General features: G+C 41.7%; 2 protein-coding genes across 2 annotated transcripts; both read right to left on the reverse strand.

Annotated features, from left to right (window-relative positions):
- Positions 1-193: 193 nt before the first annotated feature.
- LOC125293546 (cytochrome c1, heme protein, mitochondrial-like) lies at positions 194-4,005 on the reverse strand. The gene is made up of 7 exons (XM_048241510.1): positions 3,870-4,005; positions 3,009-3,199; positions 2,680-2,806; positions 2,364-2,521; positions 1,961-2,121; positions 1,275-1,375; positions 194-586 (listed from the first exon to the last, which is right to left on the reverse strand). Exons 1-7 carry the CDS (start codon positions 3,948-3,950, stop codon positions 482-484), a joined length of 924 nt encoding a protein of 307 aa, XP_048097467.1. The 5' UTR covers positions 3,951-4,005; the 3' UTR covers positions 194-481.
- A 211-nt stretch (positions 4,006-4,216) lies between these two features.
- On the reverse strand, positions 4,217-14,019 carry LOC125293545 (eukaryotic translation initiation factor 2 subunit 2-like). Its single transcript, XM_048241508.1, has 9 exons — positions 13,868-14,019; positions 12,733-12,913; positions 12,389-12,489; positions 12,094-12,226; positions 11,293-11,393; positions 10,738-10,886; positions 6,777-6,833; positions 6,584-6,669; positions 4,217-5,334 (listed from the first exon to the last, which is right to left on the reverse strand). The coding sequence occupies exons 1-9, from the start codon at positions 13,880-13,882 to the stop codon at positions 5,159-5,161; spliced, it is 999 nt and encodes a 332-aa protein (XP_048097465.1). The 5' UTR covers positions 13,883-14,019; the 3' UTR covers positions 4,217-5,158.
- Positions 14,020-14,415: the final 396 nt, after the last annotated feature.

Below are 14,415 nucleotides of genomic sequence, written 5' to 3' on the forward strand. Positions count from 1 at the left end.
GTCTCGCTCCTCGGCTTGTTCTTCTGGGCAGTACCACTTCCGTTTAATTGACACTTCCGCTTCCTTTCAGTTGTTTCACTGAGCATATGAAAGATGGATACATTGTGCTTAATGGCAAAAACATTACAAATCGACTGGGTTTTCGTGTTTACAGTAAGCAGAGCACCAAAGACTATCAAAAAGACAGAGAATGTAGAAGGAAACAGTGAAACATGTGTTTATTATGACAGCCAGTTGTTATACAGTGGGCATACAGTGTGCTCCTATGCATTCGACCTGACAGCAAAAAGCCTTCTTGCCATATTGAAGAAAGCACAATAAATATAAAATGTATGATTACCTCTGATCAGTTTCTGTCTGTAATAAAAAAATAAACCAAAGGCATTCAGGCTGTATGATCAACGTTGGTCAAGGGACTTGACATCATGGGTGCATCAGTCATTTTCAAAGTTCAGGTTCAGTTTTAAGTGGAAAATATGTTTTATTTGGGAGGTCTGTAAGCGATCTTCCTACTCTTCAGCACAGACCACCTGTGCCTCTTCATGTAATAAACCAATGGAATGAAAATGGCAGCGCCCATCAAAAGCTGAGGAGAGAGACATACAGAATGAATTAGTGGAAGAATTTACCAATATTTACCAATATTTTTGATGGGAAAACAGCCTAAACTAACCCAAATACACTCTTAATACCTTCAATATGGTGTAGAAGTGGAAACTGTCAATTACAGCTTCCAGACTGGAAGATGGTTTGTAAATCCACAAAATAAAAATGCTACGTTCGTATATCTTATTGTTGTAAGATAGTATTATTGCTTGTTTACATGATATACATTTGAATCTCGGCCTCAGAAAATAACAGAATTACATCGTGCAACCAATCCTCATTAACAAGAGACATATTTCTTTCTGTATCAGCATTATATACATTACATTCCATGGCAATAGAACTTATACCCTTGGCTCTGCCACAGCAATCTTCCCAGCTAACAAACAGAAACAGCCTTGACAAAATCCCCTACAATGTCACTTGGCTGACCAAGTTCAACTGGGGCGTGTTTCCCAAAACCATAGTTGCTAACTAAGTTACTTACTAAGTCTAAGTTAGCAACTTTGTTGGTTGCAATGCAAATTCCCATTGCCAATCAACTAAGTTGCTAACAGGTTAGATACTATGGTTTTGGGAAAAGCACCCCTGATAAGTAACACTATGGCAGGGATGGGCTATGACAAACAAAGCAATGCCAAGGAGGCAGACGCTGTGGGAGAGTTCACCTTAAGTCCCATGCGCTTGCGCTGGTCGTGCTCTGGCTCTGCAGCCCAGCGCAGGAAGGTGCACACGTCTTTGGCTACCTGGCTCATGGTGGCTGGAGTGCCTTTGGAGACAAGGAGCAACACTGGTCAGAAAACACTCTACACATCTATGCATAAGCTAAATAAATAAATTGGTTCAAAGCGATAAGATGTTTTACGACACTATTCTTAGTATTACCACTGTTGGAAGCCATACTTTTACAATGGTCTATGGTCAATTGGCCATCCATTCTATGAACTCCTAGGCTAAAACACTTATTTTGCCTATGGCTTTGAACCAAGAGTAGCCAACCCTCACCATGTACGTAGTCCACAGATATTCACAGCAAATTGATGATTACCACCCTTACTGTTCCAATAGACATGTAACTCACCATCCTCATACTCTAGCACTTCATTGTACACACACACACACAAAACTTACCATCATCGTACTCTAGCACTTCATTGTGTACACACACAAACACACAGACAAAAAAAGAAACTCACCATCCTCATACTCTAGCACTTAATTTTACATACACACAACTCACTATCATCTTACTCTAACACTTCATTGTGTACACACACACACAAAAAACTCACCACTCATACTCTAGCACTTAATTTTACATACATACATAAACACACACACAAAAAAAACTCACCATCATCGTACTCTAGCACTTCATTGTATATTGGGGGAGCCATGCCAATAGCCTGGCCAGGGAAGTAGGGGTTGTAGTAGAGACCCTCCCTCACGTCCACCCCACCAGGGGGATCACAGTACCCCGTTAGCAGAGAAAACACATAGTCTTCCCCACCATGCCTGGAACCAAACCACAAGGTGATCCATCAGTCATCACTTCACCATACACACCATTACATATATAATGTGTCTCAGTTAAACTGCAACATAACCAACAGCTCTTTCATACGGATATCTCTTGTAAGTTAATTGGGAAATGCGATACATATATAAATTTGCTTTTATTTTTGTATTGGCAGCCAAAGTTTTATTGAAAAGAGAAACTCAAGACAGAGCAGTGGAATTGTGTCTGCTTCCTGTACCTGGCATTGACAATGTAGCTGAGGTCAGGGGGCAGAGCTCCATTATTGGCTGCGCGTGCTGCCTCTGGGTTGGCATATGGTTTGGGAAAATAGTCAGACAGCTTCCCTGGACGGGTGAACATCTCTCCGGTGTCATCAGGACCATCCACGACCTCAATCTACAATGGGAGACACAGTTCGTGGTGACACAGTTAGTTACTGAAAGGACATGATCCTTAAGCAGAATAATTCTGCTATTGTTTACACAAACTAGCTTAGAGTATTTGGTGTATATCAAGTGCAAGCTGGGGAAGAGGTGGTGGAAGTTCAGACGTACCTCCTCAGCCAATACTTTGACCTCGGCCTCTGTGTGAGACACTCCCACCAGATTACGGAAAGCAAGGTACTCCATGCTATGGCAGGCTGAGCACACCTGCTTGTACACTTGGTACCCTCTGCGAACACTGTGCAATACAAAGAGAGAGAAAAAAGACTAAATTGTATAACAGGAGACAAAAAGGGGTTCTGAGAAATTATTCTATGAAGGTCTTGTCTTTTACAAGAAGCTGTCTGTACAAAAAAAAAAAATGTACAGACAACTTCTTGTGAAAGACAAGACCTTCATAACAAAACAAAAACATAACTGAATACTATAACTACACACACCTGGCATGGTCAAGTGAAGACACCAAGCCGCTGTGACTCCAGGGATAACTTGGGGGATGCAGTTCCAAGTCTGATGCCTTGACAGACTGATGAAGTGCCAGAACCAGACCAGCACCTCCTGCCGCCAGCACCCCAAGTGTTGAGAGGGCTGCTTTCTTTCCTCTGGTCAGTGTGCCAAAGGACATGTTGGCCTGAGTAAGGGAAGAATTTATAAACGACTGTTAAAGAGTGTTCACCGCCGTTGGATATAACAGTGGAACCAAGAGATGGTTCGGACTATCATTTCATGTACAAAAAGCAGCATGTAACAGTGGATCGTTTGAATGTCCGAAACCTCTAGATTGCACGATGCAAGGTTAAGAAACTGTTGAGAGGTCAACTGGGGTAACGTTAGCACAGGCTCTAACCGTGGACTGACCAGCTAAGCTGCCTAAACATAGAATGCTAAATTGAGTCCATATAATTTAGCCTCAGTGGCTAGCTAGCATCTCGAACAAAGTTTAAGAACCAGGGACAGTCTGTCAGAAAAATACACTTCTTTCAATAACTGTTTCATAAGCCGGGCTGCGTCACATCTCATACGTTCAAGGTGAAACACTTAAGGTTTCTATACTTCGCAAAATATCATATCACACACCAATATAATCAACAGGCTTTGTCCAATAACGTTGAGGTCTTCCTCACTTGGAGTCAGCTAGCTACGCTAGTGGGAATGCCGTTGTCAAAGGTAATGCCAGCAAACGGACATGCTAGGCTGTGACCTTGCCTAAGTTAATACCTTATTAATTATAACTTCTGATTGTTTTACGAGTTCAGCACTTTCTCGTTGGCAACAGTATGTCTAATTACTTCTTATCTTACCTTAGACACACCGACAATGTTCTTGGCGTTGAGGAAAGTCCTACCGGCACTTGAGGACACGGCAAGCCGTAGTGCCGCCATGTTTCTGTTCACCGATTGAGAGACTGTCACGTGGCCAATTTGACGTAACAACCCTACATCCGACCTACACGGAGAAAAACTACTCAGTTCTTCCTAATAGTCTAAGAAATTAAATATCCTTTACAAAACACATATTTTCGAAGAACATGGTCACAAATCCTTTAATCGCAGGAGTATTAGGGTTGCAAATTTCATTTTCAAATGGATATAATATTGAGATGTCAGGCGGTCAATTAAAATAATAAGAAAAGACTTTGGAACAGCTATTATCTTCATTCAACATTTTATTCCAAAACACTCAAATCTTCACATCTGCTGCTCTGTGTTAAAAGTGGATGCCACATTCTGCTGTTTCTTATGGGCCATAACTAAATGACTTTCTGAAAAAGAGATCACAATTCTGTTGAAAAGCATACAGAGGTTGCTTAAAAATTGTCCAACGCCTACCCCGTGAGGCAAACAGCCCTTGCACATGACAGCAGTACACACAATTCTCTTGTCCTTCACCAATACTGATATTAGACAGCAAGTTTGAAAATGTCAAATTAAGCTTCCACAGCTCATTTTCCATGATACGAGTCCACCAAGTGTCTACACACACCGAGCTCTCCAAAGCTTTGAGGCAACTCCCTAGAGCTTGTGAATGAATGGAACTACACAGGACTGCTGCTATCTTCCCTGAGAGCACTGCCAAGTGGTAGAACCATACATGATTAGACCAAACATCTTATATTAGGGGTTGGGCTCAATAAGTTCTGAATTATTTTCTGCTTTAACCAAGAGCACTTGATATGCTGGCTAAACTGAAGAGTGGAGGGTCTGGTTTAAGACCAGAGGGAGTTGAGATATGGTGAGGACCACCTCAGTACCAGGGCTGGCGCTTACAGGCCCCCTGCCTCACAGGGCCTCTGCACATAGGCCCTTGGGCTCCTGTCCTGCTCATCTGAAAAACGTTGGGGGTTGGGGAAAGAAAATGGAGTATATACCTATAGCATCACATCAACAACCCCCAAAAAAAAACAAAACATCAAAGACCTCTCTCACATGATACCCAAGAAGTCCATGCCCTCTCATGGTAAGAAATCTGCCCAGTTTTGATGTAGTCAAATTTGGGCAGCAGTGGGCTATCAGTGGCTCCCCTGTAAGTTGGCCTGGAGGAGGGGGTTGGGGGGAGATTAGAAGGGGCAGAATGCAGCCGCCCCTTCTCATTAGTTGGCTTTGGCACGAAGCTGAGCCCTCTTTCCGGTGACAGCCTGGAAGCCGGTCTTGATGCTAGCGACAGAGCAGCGAGAATGACACGTCTCGCACTGCAGGAAATACAAACGTGTGTCCTTCTGTAGAATGGTGTCTGGAGAGCGACACGTGTGACAGGTGACGTATTCCTCTGAAAAATGGAGAGCGAGAAAGAGCATGACTGAATGAAACTGTAAGTGGATAAAAACGTCTGCTAAATGAATAAATGTAAATATAAACTGAAACAAAGAAAGACAACACCATGGATATGGTCACAATCTATTTTGTTTTGTTGGTGATTTTGTAAAAATCCAAAATTTTGTGGTAGATACGATTGGTTGTTGATTGGCTGCTGTGAGAAAATCCCCTACCTATAGCACTAGGAATTTAGCACCTCTCCTGTGTAAATCTGAAATTAAAATCAACCATGCTTCTGGTAGCCTAGAAATCTAGACGCACCCTAGTGGCAGCAAATGTAATTTGCTGCCCGGGCTAGTCTAGCAACTCTCCATTGGTTTGCGAGCTGGAAAAATGAAACTTCGATAGGGCCAATCACATTGTGTATAGAGACGTTAGGCGGGCTTAACATAATGATTGATGGCAGAGTTGCAACGGTTTGGCTTGAATTTCCTGCTATTTGAAAACAAAGAAGATGGATGTTGCTGTTGGCGAACAGTGTGACAAGTCAAACTTTTTTAAAATTGGCAAATGTTTGAACTAGTCATCTAGCTCCGCTGGTGGGAAAACACATGGGACTCATGAGTTGTTGCGCTGTCCTATTGCGTGCAGAGGGAATTTGAAAGACAACCGATTATCCCGCCCCTCGGACTGAGCACTGCCAACGGTGAGTGCCCAGACCCTACATTTTTAGCTTGTCAGGCTATGCTTCTGGGGACATGCAACACAAACCTAAAATAACCTGGTAGAACCGCAATGAGTAACACCAGAAACTTTGTACACTAATGCCCTTGATATGGAGGACTTCCACCAGTCATGTGTATGACGATAAACACTGTACTTGGTGAAGGCTCAGCAGCAATTTCATCAGGGTAATATTCCTCACTCATACACACTCACTTACATACAGTTAGTGCAACCTGCACTGTGTTTACAGCATGGCTCAGTCCTGCAGTCACCCGGACTCAAACCAGCAAAAAGCAGCACCTCGGCATCGGGAAGTTGAGCGTGCTAGCAATTGAGCTAAAAGTCCAAGCTGCTAGCTTGTTCACTAGCACGACTCTTAAGGCGTTGGGAGGGAGGTTTACACAACATACATACTGCACAGCTACGTACCAGCAGGCTACTGTTACACCAGCATACGTACTTATATATCTTCTCAGGACATTACACTACCATACATACTTATTGATCTTCTCAGGACATTACACCATCATACGTACTTATATATCTTCTCAGGACATTCTCTATCTGTTTTTGTTGAAATCTTCCCTTGATCACAAGCTGGTTATTTCCGTCAATGGAGCCGCTGGAAAAGAAAGACAAATGTATCTGTAAATTCTCTTGCATCTTTGCATCTACCCCTCAGTAATATTTTCCAAAATTCAATAAAATAATAATAAAAAGGTTCATTACCTTGTACCAAGCTCAGCCAATAAGAAGGCCAGTAGATGTTTAGGCTGACGATGCAACCTACATAACAAAAATTGAAACGATCAACTATGTTAACACAAAGAATAAAGAGTACCTGTAGTCAGAATACATACTAATTATAGATGTCCCTGCACCTACATACATACAGTATATCTATGAAAGTATCCATACTGTATGAAAGAATCATATCATAGTGACCAAAAAGATGGTGCAGGAGTAGGGGTGTCACGATTTCACACACACACACGTGATGAACTGCGGTCAACACTCTAATTTTAGGCTGCAGCCAGTTAAAAAATACACATCAACCGACCGAAATCAAAGCCCCTCTTACTACTCTGAAAATCACCGGTGTGGAAGTATTTTGTTGTTCATTCACGTCAAATAACACTAACTTAGCCTACTCAACTTAGCAACTGAAAAGATGACTAGTTACGGTCCAAAATTACTTCAAGGCTTAAAATGCACATTGATAAGTACTCGTCGGACTGTGCTGAAACAATCAAATTATCATTCTGCGTTTCATTTCACTATGTTCACGTCTCTGTTTAATGTTTGTTCTGTTTACAATCTTGCGGTTGGAAGGGTTTCAAAATAAAAGCCCCCCGAAACAGAATAGTGACTTTAAAATCAAAAATTAAATTGAATCGAGGATTTGGAGAATCGTGACACCCCTATGCAGGAGGGTGCCTTAAAATAATTCATGTCAACATGTGAGGGGGGTAAATGAAAGATACTGGAATCTATGCATAGCCTAATTTACTGAGACTGCAGCTGAACTAATCTTATCCAAAGACCAAAATATATTTTTCCCCTGCTGAGAGTTGGGGAAACTGCTATGCCCCCGGATAACTACTTCTCTCGTCCAATTAAGGCTGATGTCCTCCTATGCACTACCAGATACTTCAGGACACACAAGCACCCTTTTAATGGGGTCGATTACCATCACTATAACAGAGTTGAAGAATAATAAATTACTGGGAGTTAGACAACAATGCTTATATGCACACTTTCATCTTCAGAACTCACTAAGGCATAAAAACAGATAACTAGGGCATTTGAGGCTGGCTACTGACAGTTAGTTTTGACTCCTCTGGTGTTGGTGCATACCTAAAGCTATGAGTGATGTTATGAGTGAAGCTATGATACAGTCTGAGGAGTGAATACACCAAACATCACCTGAAGGTCTTTAAAAAAGGCTCTGTGGTGTACTAACACCTGAAATCCAACACCAATTTCTGGCACTGATCAATACTCTTCTGCTAGGGTGGACATCAAGCATATCACCTCTCGGATCCCTGGAAAGTAGGGACGCACGATATATCGGCGGCCGATATATTATTGGCCGATAAGTGAAAAAATGAAAATATTATTATCGGTCCGATAACAGAATTCTGGCCGATAATTTTATACCGATATTTTTAAAGTCCTAATTTAGGCCTCACGTAAGGTCCGTCTGGCTACACTGAGCTACTTGAGCTTGGTTGGCTATACTTTTTCCCTCAATATAATGTCAGCGGTGTGAATGTATTTCACTACTCTAACAAAATATGTGGATATGCGTTCATTTGTGAATCTGTGCATCTCAAAATCCTCTCGTGAATGATCCGCCATTTAACCTTACCAGAGCGGAGCTCAGCCCTATCTAGAGTCGTCTTGTGCTGATGTGTTTGCACTTTACCGGCTGGTCGGGAAACAAATAAACAAACTTCGTTAGTGGGACGAAAGTACATAAGTAGGCCTAGTTCTAAGTTGTGTTTTAGTATTATATTTGCATTACTTTAGCTTGGGTTTTGTATTATTACCTAGAAATATGCTAACCATTCCTGCTTCAGTTCCAGACAGATCATAATAAGTTATTAAAACCTTCGGGGCTATAACCCCTTTCATTTCTGCTGCAGCAGGTTGTGCGCAACAGAGTAGACGGACATAAGATACAGTCTGAGGAGTTGCAGCTTTATTCAGTTACCCGCATATGAAACTTGAAGGCCGTGTTGCAGGGTTCATTTTCCAACGACTTTGCACAATTTGCTTGTTGGTAATAAACATTTAAACTGTTATCCATTGTATTTGATGTTGTTGGGTATCACAAAACGGAATATAATACGAAAAAGCAGGTACTATTTCACAGCGTTTGAAGTGATTCTCCTTTCCCCCACAATGCATTGCATTACGTCACCTTGGGGAGGCTACAGACCAAAGCCCACCTTGACACCCTTGAGAGTAACGAGAGAGGAGTAAAGAGAGACGAGTAAGGAATTGTTCAGCAGTAGATAGCGCAGATTATGGATAAATAGATAGGCTATAGATAGCCTAGATATGTATATAGACAGGTAGATAGATAGCTAGATCATGTCATGCTGGTCACGGGGGAGCTCCTCGACCAGCGGCCAAAATGCACTCGCTTCCCTAGTTACTGCAGCTCTCCACCACAGTTTCCATCGGGACGGCACAGCCCACACAAGCACCTGCAAAACTGCGACTTGCCCATATTATCTCCCTCTTTGGTAAGCCGTACCCTGACGATGTCAATGGCAATCAATCACGAGCAGTAGTTATCAAAAATATTCATGCTGAAGACATGACCAGCCTAATCGCGGCGGCAAGAAGCTAAGTTTGCAACAACTGGGGTGGCTCTCACAGGTGTGACTAAAAGGTTAGCCCATAGCTAGCTATCATGATGCTTTATTCTGATCTTCTGACTAAGTTTGCCCGGTAGCCTACTTATCTGAACTAACGACATGATCACTATCACTAGATATAAAGAAAATGTTGACTTTCACTCGGTGCTGTTCACTGACAGTAACAAAAAAAAAAGTGTCGTAACGTAAGCATAATGCATTGAACTGAACAGGTGCATTATGTAGCCTCATAACGAGGCCTCTCAAATTCAGAAAATTGCATTAAACTAAAATCGGAAGACATTGTTATCTTTGTTAGACCATAGGGTCGTCGTCATATAAATTCTGTAACGAAATTCGGTGTAAATATACAAACTTTATGTTGAAAGTGTAACCACGACCGTTCCCCATAGGAATGAATGTAAAACATACCCTCCAAAACGAGACCTCCCGAAATTCAGAAAAATTACTAAATTGATATCAGGCACCGTTATTACCATTGGTAGATCATAGGGTAGCTGTGATATAAATGCTGTGACGAAATTCGAAGTGTAAATATACAAACTTTATGTTGAAAGTGTAACCGCGATGTCCATTGAAATGAATGAAGCACAGATCATGTAGTCCCCAAAGTGACGTCATCACCGAATTGCGTAAAAAAAACGCTAAAAATGCTAAAAACAACAAAAACTGGCATTTAACACCATTTGGAGACATTTTTATGATATACATATATTGAGTGCTTTATGTACCCATTAATCAACAGTGGTGGTTAACCTGCAACACAGGCTTTAACCTAAGGTTCCCTCACAAACTGATTTGGTCGCTATACTGTAGTTTATTCCCAGCTGAGCCGTTTATGAGTGTTTAGTCCTAAATGAAAACGATTCATACTCTCTAGCCACTCACTCGCAATTCACTGACGTCAGGTTCACTTAAAGGAGCCACACATACTGTAGGGCTAGGCTACTGTTATGTTGACTGCTGTACTATTGAGGACTATTATGAGTTCTGTCCATCCATCATTTGGTGGTAGGTAAAATTACTGCAATAAAAATTATGCTTATTAAATGCTTTCCCCAAATCACTTTTCACAATTTTTTTTCAAGAGTAATATTATCGGTTATCGTATCGGTATCGGCCACAACAAACCAATAAATATCAGTTATCGTTATCGGCCCTAAAATTCCATATCGGTGCATCTCTACTGGAAAGCACTGAACACAGCACTAATCCTCCTAAACATTCTATTCCGGAGCATTCCAAGACATTCCAGAATACAATGGAGGACGAAGCTCAGTGACTGACAGGCACACACTCACAGTTTGCAGATGTCTGTGAAGTTGACGAAGGAGGTCTTCTTGGTGCCCACACGCACCACCTGCGGAGGCTTCATGACAAACTTGCGCTTTTCTCCCGCCACCATGTCTGGGTTCTTCTCCCTCATGATGTTGAAGACTCTGTTCAGCAGCTGAGACAGAAAAAGAGGAATGTTTACACACGTACTGGGGATGCATACAAAATATTTATTTCCCCTTGTTTTATCCAGTGGAAACGCATATACATTACAAATGAATACAATATGTCTGAAGAAAACCATAAAGAAGTTTACTATTTATTTGTAAATGTAAGTGTGTTTGCATATCAAGTGCATTAAAAATATTCTAAACAAATCGATCACAAATGGCAGGTAAACATTGAGGCATTAGGAAAATAGCTCAGAACAGCAGGCAGATTTAACCCTAAAATGGCAAAGGTGAGGAGGGCAACTGTGAAGTCGTGCATGGGATTTAGGATGGAGGCTAGTCTTGTTTGAATCAGCTCTTATCGGGATCCAACAGCAAAGCATTGTCATGATGTAGCATAGCATAGCGTACCTCGTCGTAACTGTAGTCTCTCTCCGTCCCTGCCCAGGCAGGCCCTGTGATTGAGCTAAAGGTGATGCCGTCTGTGTTCTTGCCATCATCATCATCTAGAGCTGCAGACAAACACAAAGGCCTGACTCCTGGGTTCTTTTTTCAACATGCTAAAAAATTGCAGTCGTGACACTTTATCCACTTTTGTGTTTGAGACCATTCTCATCATTAAAATCTATCTAGTGGAGTGCTTTTACTTAAATACATTTTTCAAAATCGCTTTCCTCTCCTATAATGTAAAACATGGATTAGAATATAATACTACTATGGATGACACAAGCATCACACTTCAATAAAGTCTTGGGAACACTGCAGTGAAAGCAAACTAGTGAAAATGATCACAACACTTAAATATTTTCAGTTTTCTGCACTGTTTATCTAATTAATCAAAATGTGTATGCCTGTTTCAAAACATGGTGTTTAGGCATGTCTACAAACATGGAACTTATTCACATTGTGAAGCATTCGTTTGGCAAACAGAGAAGATCCAGTGCAATAACAATAACTCCCTAAGCTTTGCATAGATGACATTTAATATGTGGGTGGGTCTCACCCAGATCCGCTAATTGACCTTTAAGGACAGTCATTCTATTGCCCATACTGAAAAGGACTCGAACGATGGACAAATGAGGATGGGGCAGCAATATGTAACTTTTCCAGCGGTAAAAAAACTCAACTCTTGGGCCACAGTAACACCACAGGTAGGGGGAACACACAGGCCACAGTAGCCCCATAGTTGTAGGAAACAAACAGAAGGGCTACCTTCATCCTTCTCCAGCAGCTCGCCGTCGTCCTGGAAGTCCACCTTCTTGGGTTTTTTCTTCTTGGTAGGCAGCAGAAGGTCTAGGTCATCCTCCTCCATTGGCTCTGAAATCTCACTCTCTATTTTTAGGTCCTGTTCGCCATCACATATACATTACAAAAAAAGTTAAACATTTAATGTAGATATTAATTCACTACTGTAATATTGATTCACTGCCTATTTCATTCCCAAGACCTTTAACAGTCAACTGCTACATTATGGATAGCGTAAAACTAGCATAAAAATACTACTGACCTTTATGCCTTCCTCAATGTCGTCACCAAACACTTTCTTTTGTTTTTTCTTCTTTTTCTTCTGATTGAAGAAGTTCAAGTCATCCAGATCATCTGACGGCTCTGCAGATTTCAAGAGCAATGTGGAAAACACATTGTTAACAATGGGCCTTAGATCGGAAACCCTAACAAGTATGGTTAGAGACCACAGCTAGTGAAATGTACACCACCAGGAAAATATAATTCATGTTCTGCCTTAGTATCATATTGAGGTGTGCCATGAATACTCAGAAATCTACCGCCCCTTAGTCTGCGGTCTGAACATTACACTGTTATGCACACACTTAGGTGTGTCCCTGGCCTCACCTTTCTTTCTGCCTTCATCCTCATCAGCGTCAAAATCCCTCTCCTCCTGCCCCTCCGGTTCCACCTCTTTGGGCTCCACGGGCTGTGACTCCTCCGTCACTCCATCTCCACCATCCTCTTCCAGCATGAAGGGCTTCTTCTTCTTCTTCTTCTTCTTAGTCATGGTGGGGTCAAATATCATCTGTGAAGAGGAAGAACAATAGAAAAGGGGATATAAGTGTTAGGAAATAGGCAGACACTGACAGTAAAAGACAGTCAAGTCGGCGATGGCAACAGAGAGACTAATCTGAGATCGCTAACGTTAAACAAGAAACAATATTTTGGGCAAGCAGCCACACAGCCCTTGTAATAGTGCAGGAGCAATGTATCTCGATACTCTGCAATTTTAGACAAAAAAAAAGATCATCATTAGATAGTCATTGGATAATGGGTCATTGTAGTATTAGGCCTAGCAGCTACCTTTTTGACACAATGATCTGACATTAGCGGCCCTGCCTATGGAATCATACTACTATCACGTTAAACTACATGACAGATGAACAGCCCCTCAAGACACGTTAATGGCGCTTATGTGAACAATTGTGACAGGTTTCATTAAAGCCAAGTACGTGTAAGATAACTATAAATGAAAGGGTAAACAACCATTTAAGCAATGGAACACCAGGGATGTCGAAAAGATTGCTGGCAATACTACTAACGCTAGCTAACACTCCAGCTAGCTAGCCATTTCACTAACGTTCATTTACTACTAGTGCTGGGGCAAGCAAGCTAAGTTGCTGATTTGTGCTCCTGACATGGCACGTGCGAAAGCCTGACACCGATGAAAAAACTACCTTGATTTGTAGCTGTCTTTTCAACTTAAGTAAACCTTTTAATTTCCGAACACAGGCATAACGAGTAGGCCGGAACATTCATAGTGGAATATATCACCCCGACTAGAAAATACACTTGATAGCTTGCTAGCTAGCTAACCCATGTAGCTTTAAACTAGCTAGCTAGATAGCAGCCTTGCTAGCTCGAGGCCGAAAGTCATAATGTTAGCTGCCGTGAGTAGCAAATAAAACTGTTCTAGGCTTGTTATTATCTGAACAGAGACATATTATTGTCATGTGTAAAAGTCGATCCGACAGCTCACCTCGTCTCCCGACATGTTTGCAGCTCGTTTCCAAATGTCTCTACACCAAAATGTTTTCAGATCAGTCCCTGTGAGAGCACCCTTGTGTTTCTTGCATCAGCAGCTAGTTTCCACTACGCACGCGTGTACTGCAAATGATTGGAGTGCTTGATGAGAATCAGTGCCACAGTTCTACCACTAGAGAGAGTGGTTGACCCTTGCTCAAACAATTCAGCCTAACCAACAATACACGCAGAAAAACAAAATTACTTATTGGACTGAAACAAACAAAAAGACCAAATATAAATAGAAATGTTATTTATCCCTAAACAGAAAGTACACTGTGGTAGACTATCTGTCCACAGTGTCTAATATCAAACAGAGAAAAAACTTGACAGGTAGCCTACAGACTGAGAAACCACAATCTGGCGATTGAAAGAGGCAGACACTGCCAACCACCCTGGCTGCCCAGAAAAGAGAGACTGTGCACCCACTGCAGTCAAGGCATGGTAGAAACAGAGTTTCATTTTTTTTAAATTTTGAATTCAAAACAATCCATCCAAACTTTA

The sequence above is a fragment of the Alosa alosa genome, chromosome 4, assembly GCF_017589495.1.
Source record: "Alosa alosa isolate M-15738 ecotype Scorff River chromosome 4, AALO_Geno_1.1, whole genome shotgun sequence".
In the NCBI taxonomy this organism is placed as follows: domain Eukaryota; kingdom Metazoa; phylum Chordata; class Actinopteri; order Clupeiformes; family Clupeidae; genus Alosa; species Alosa alosa.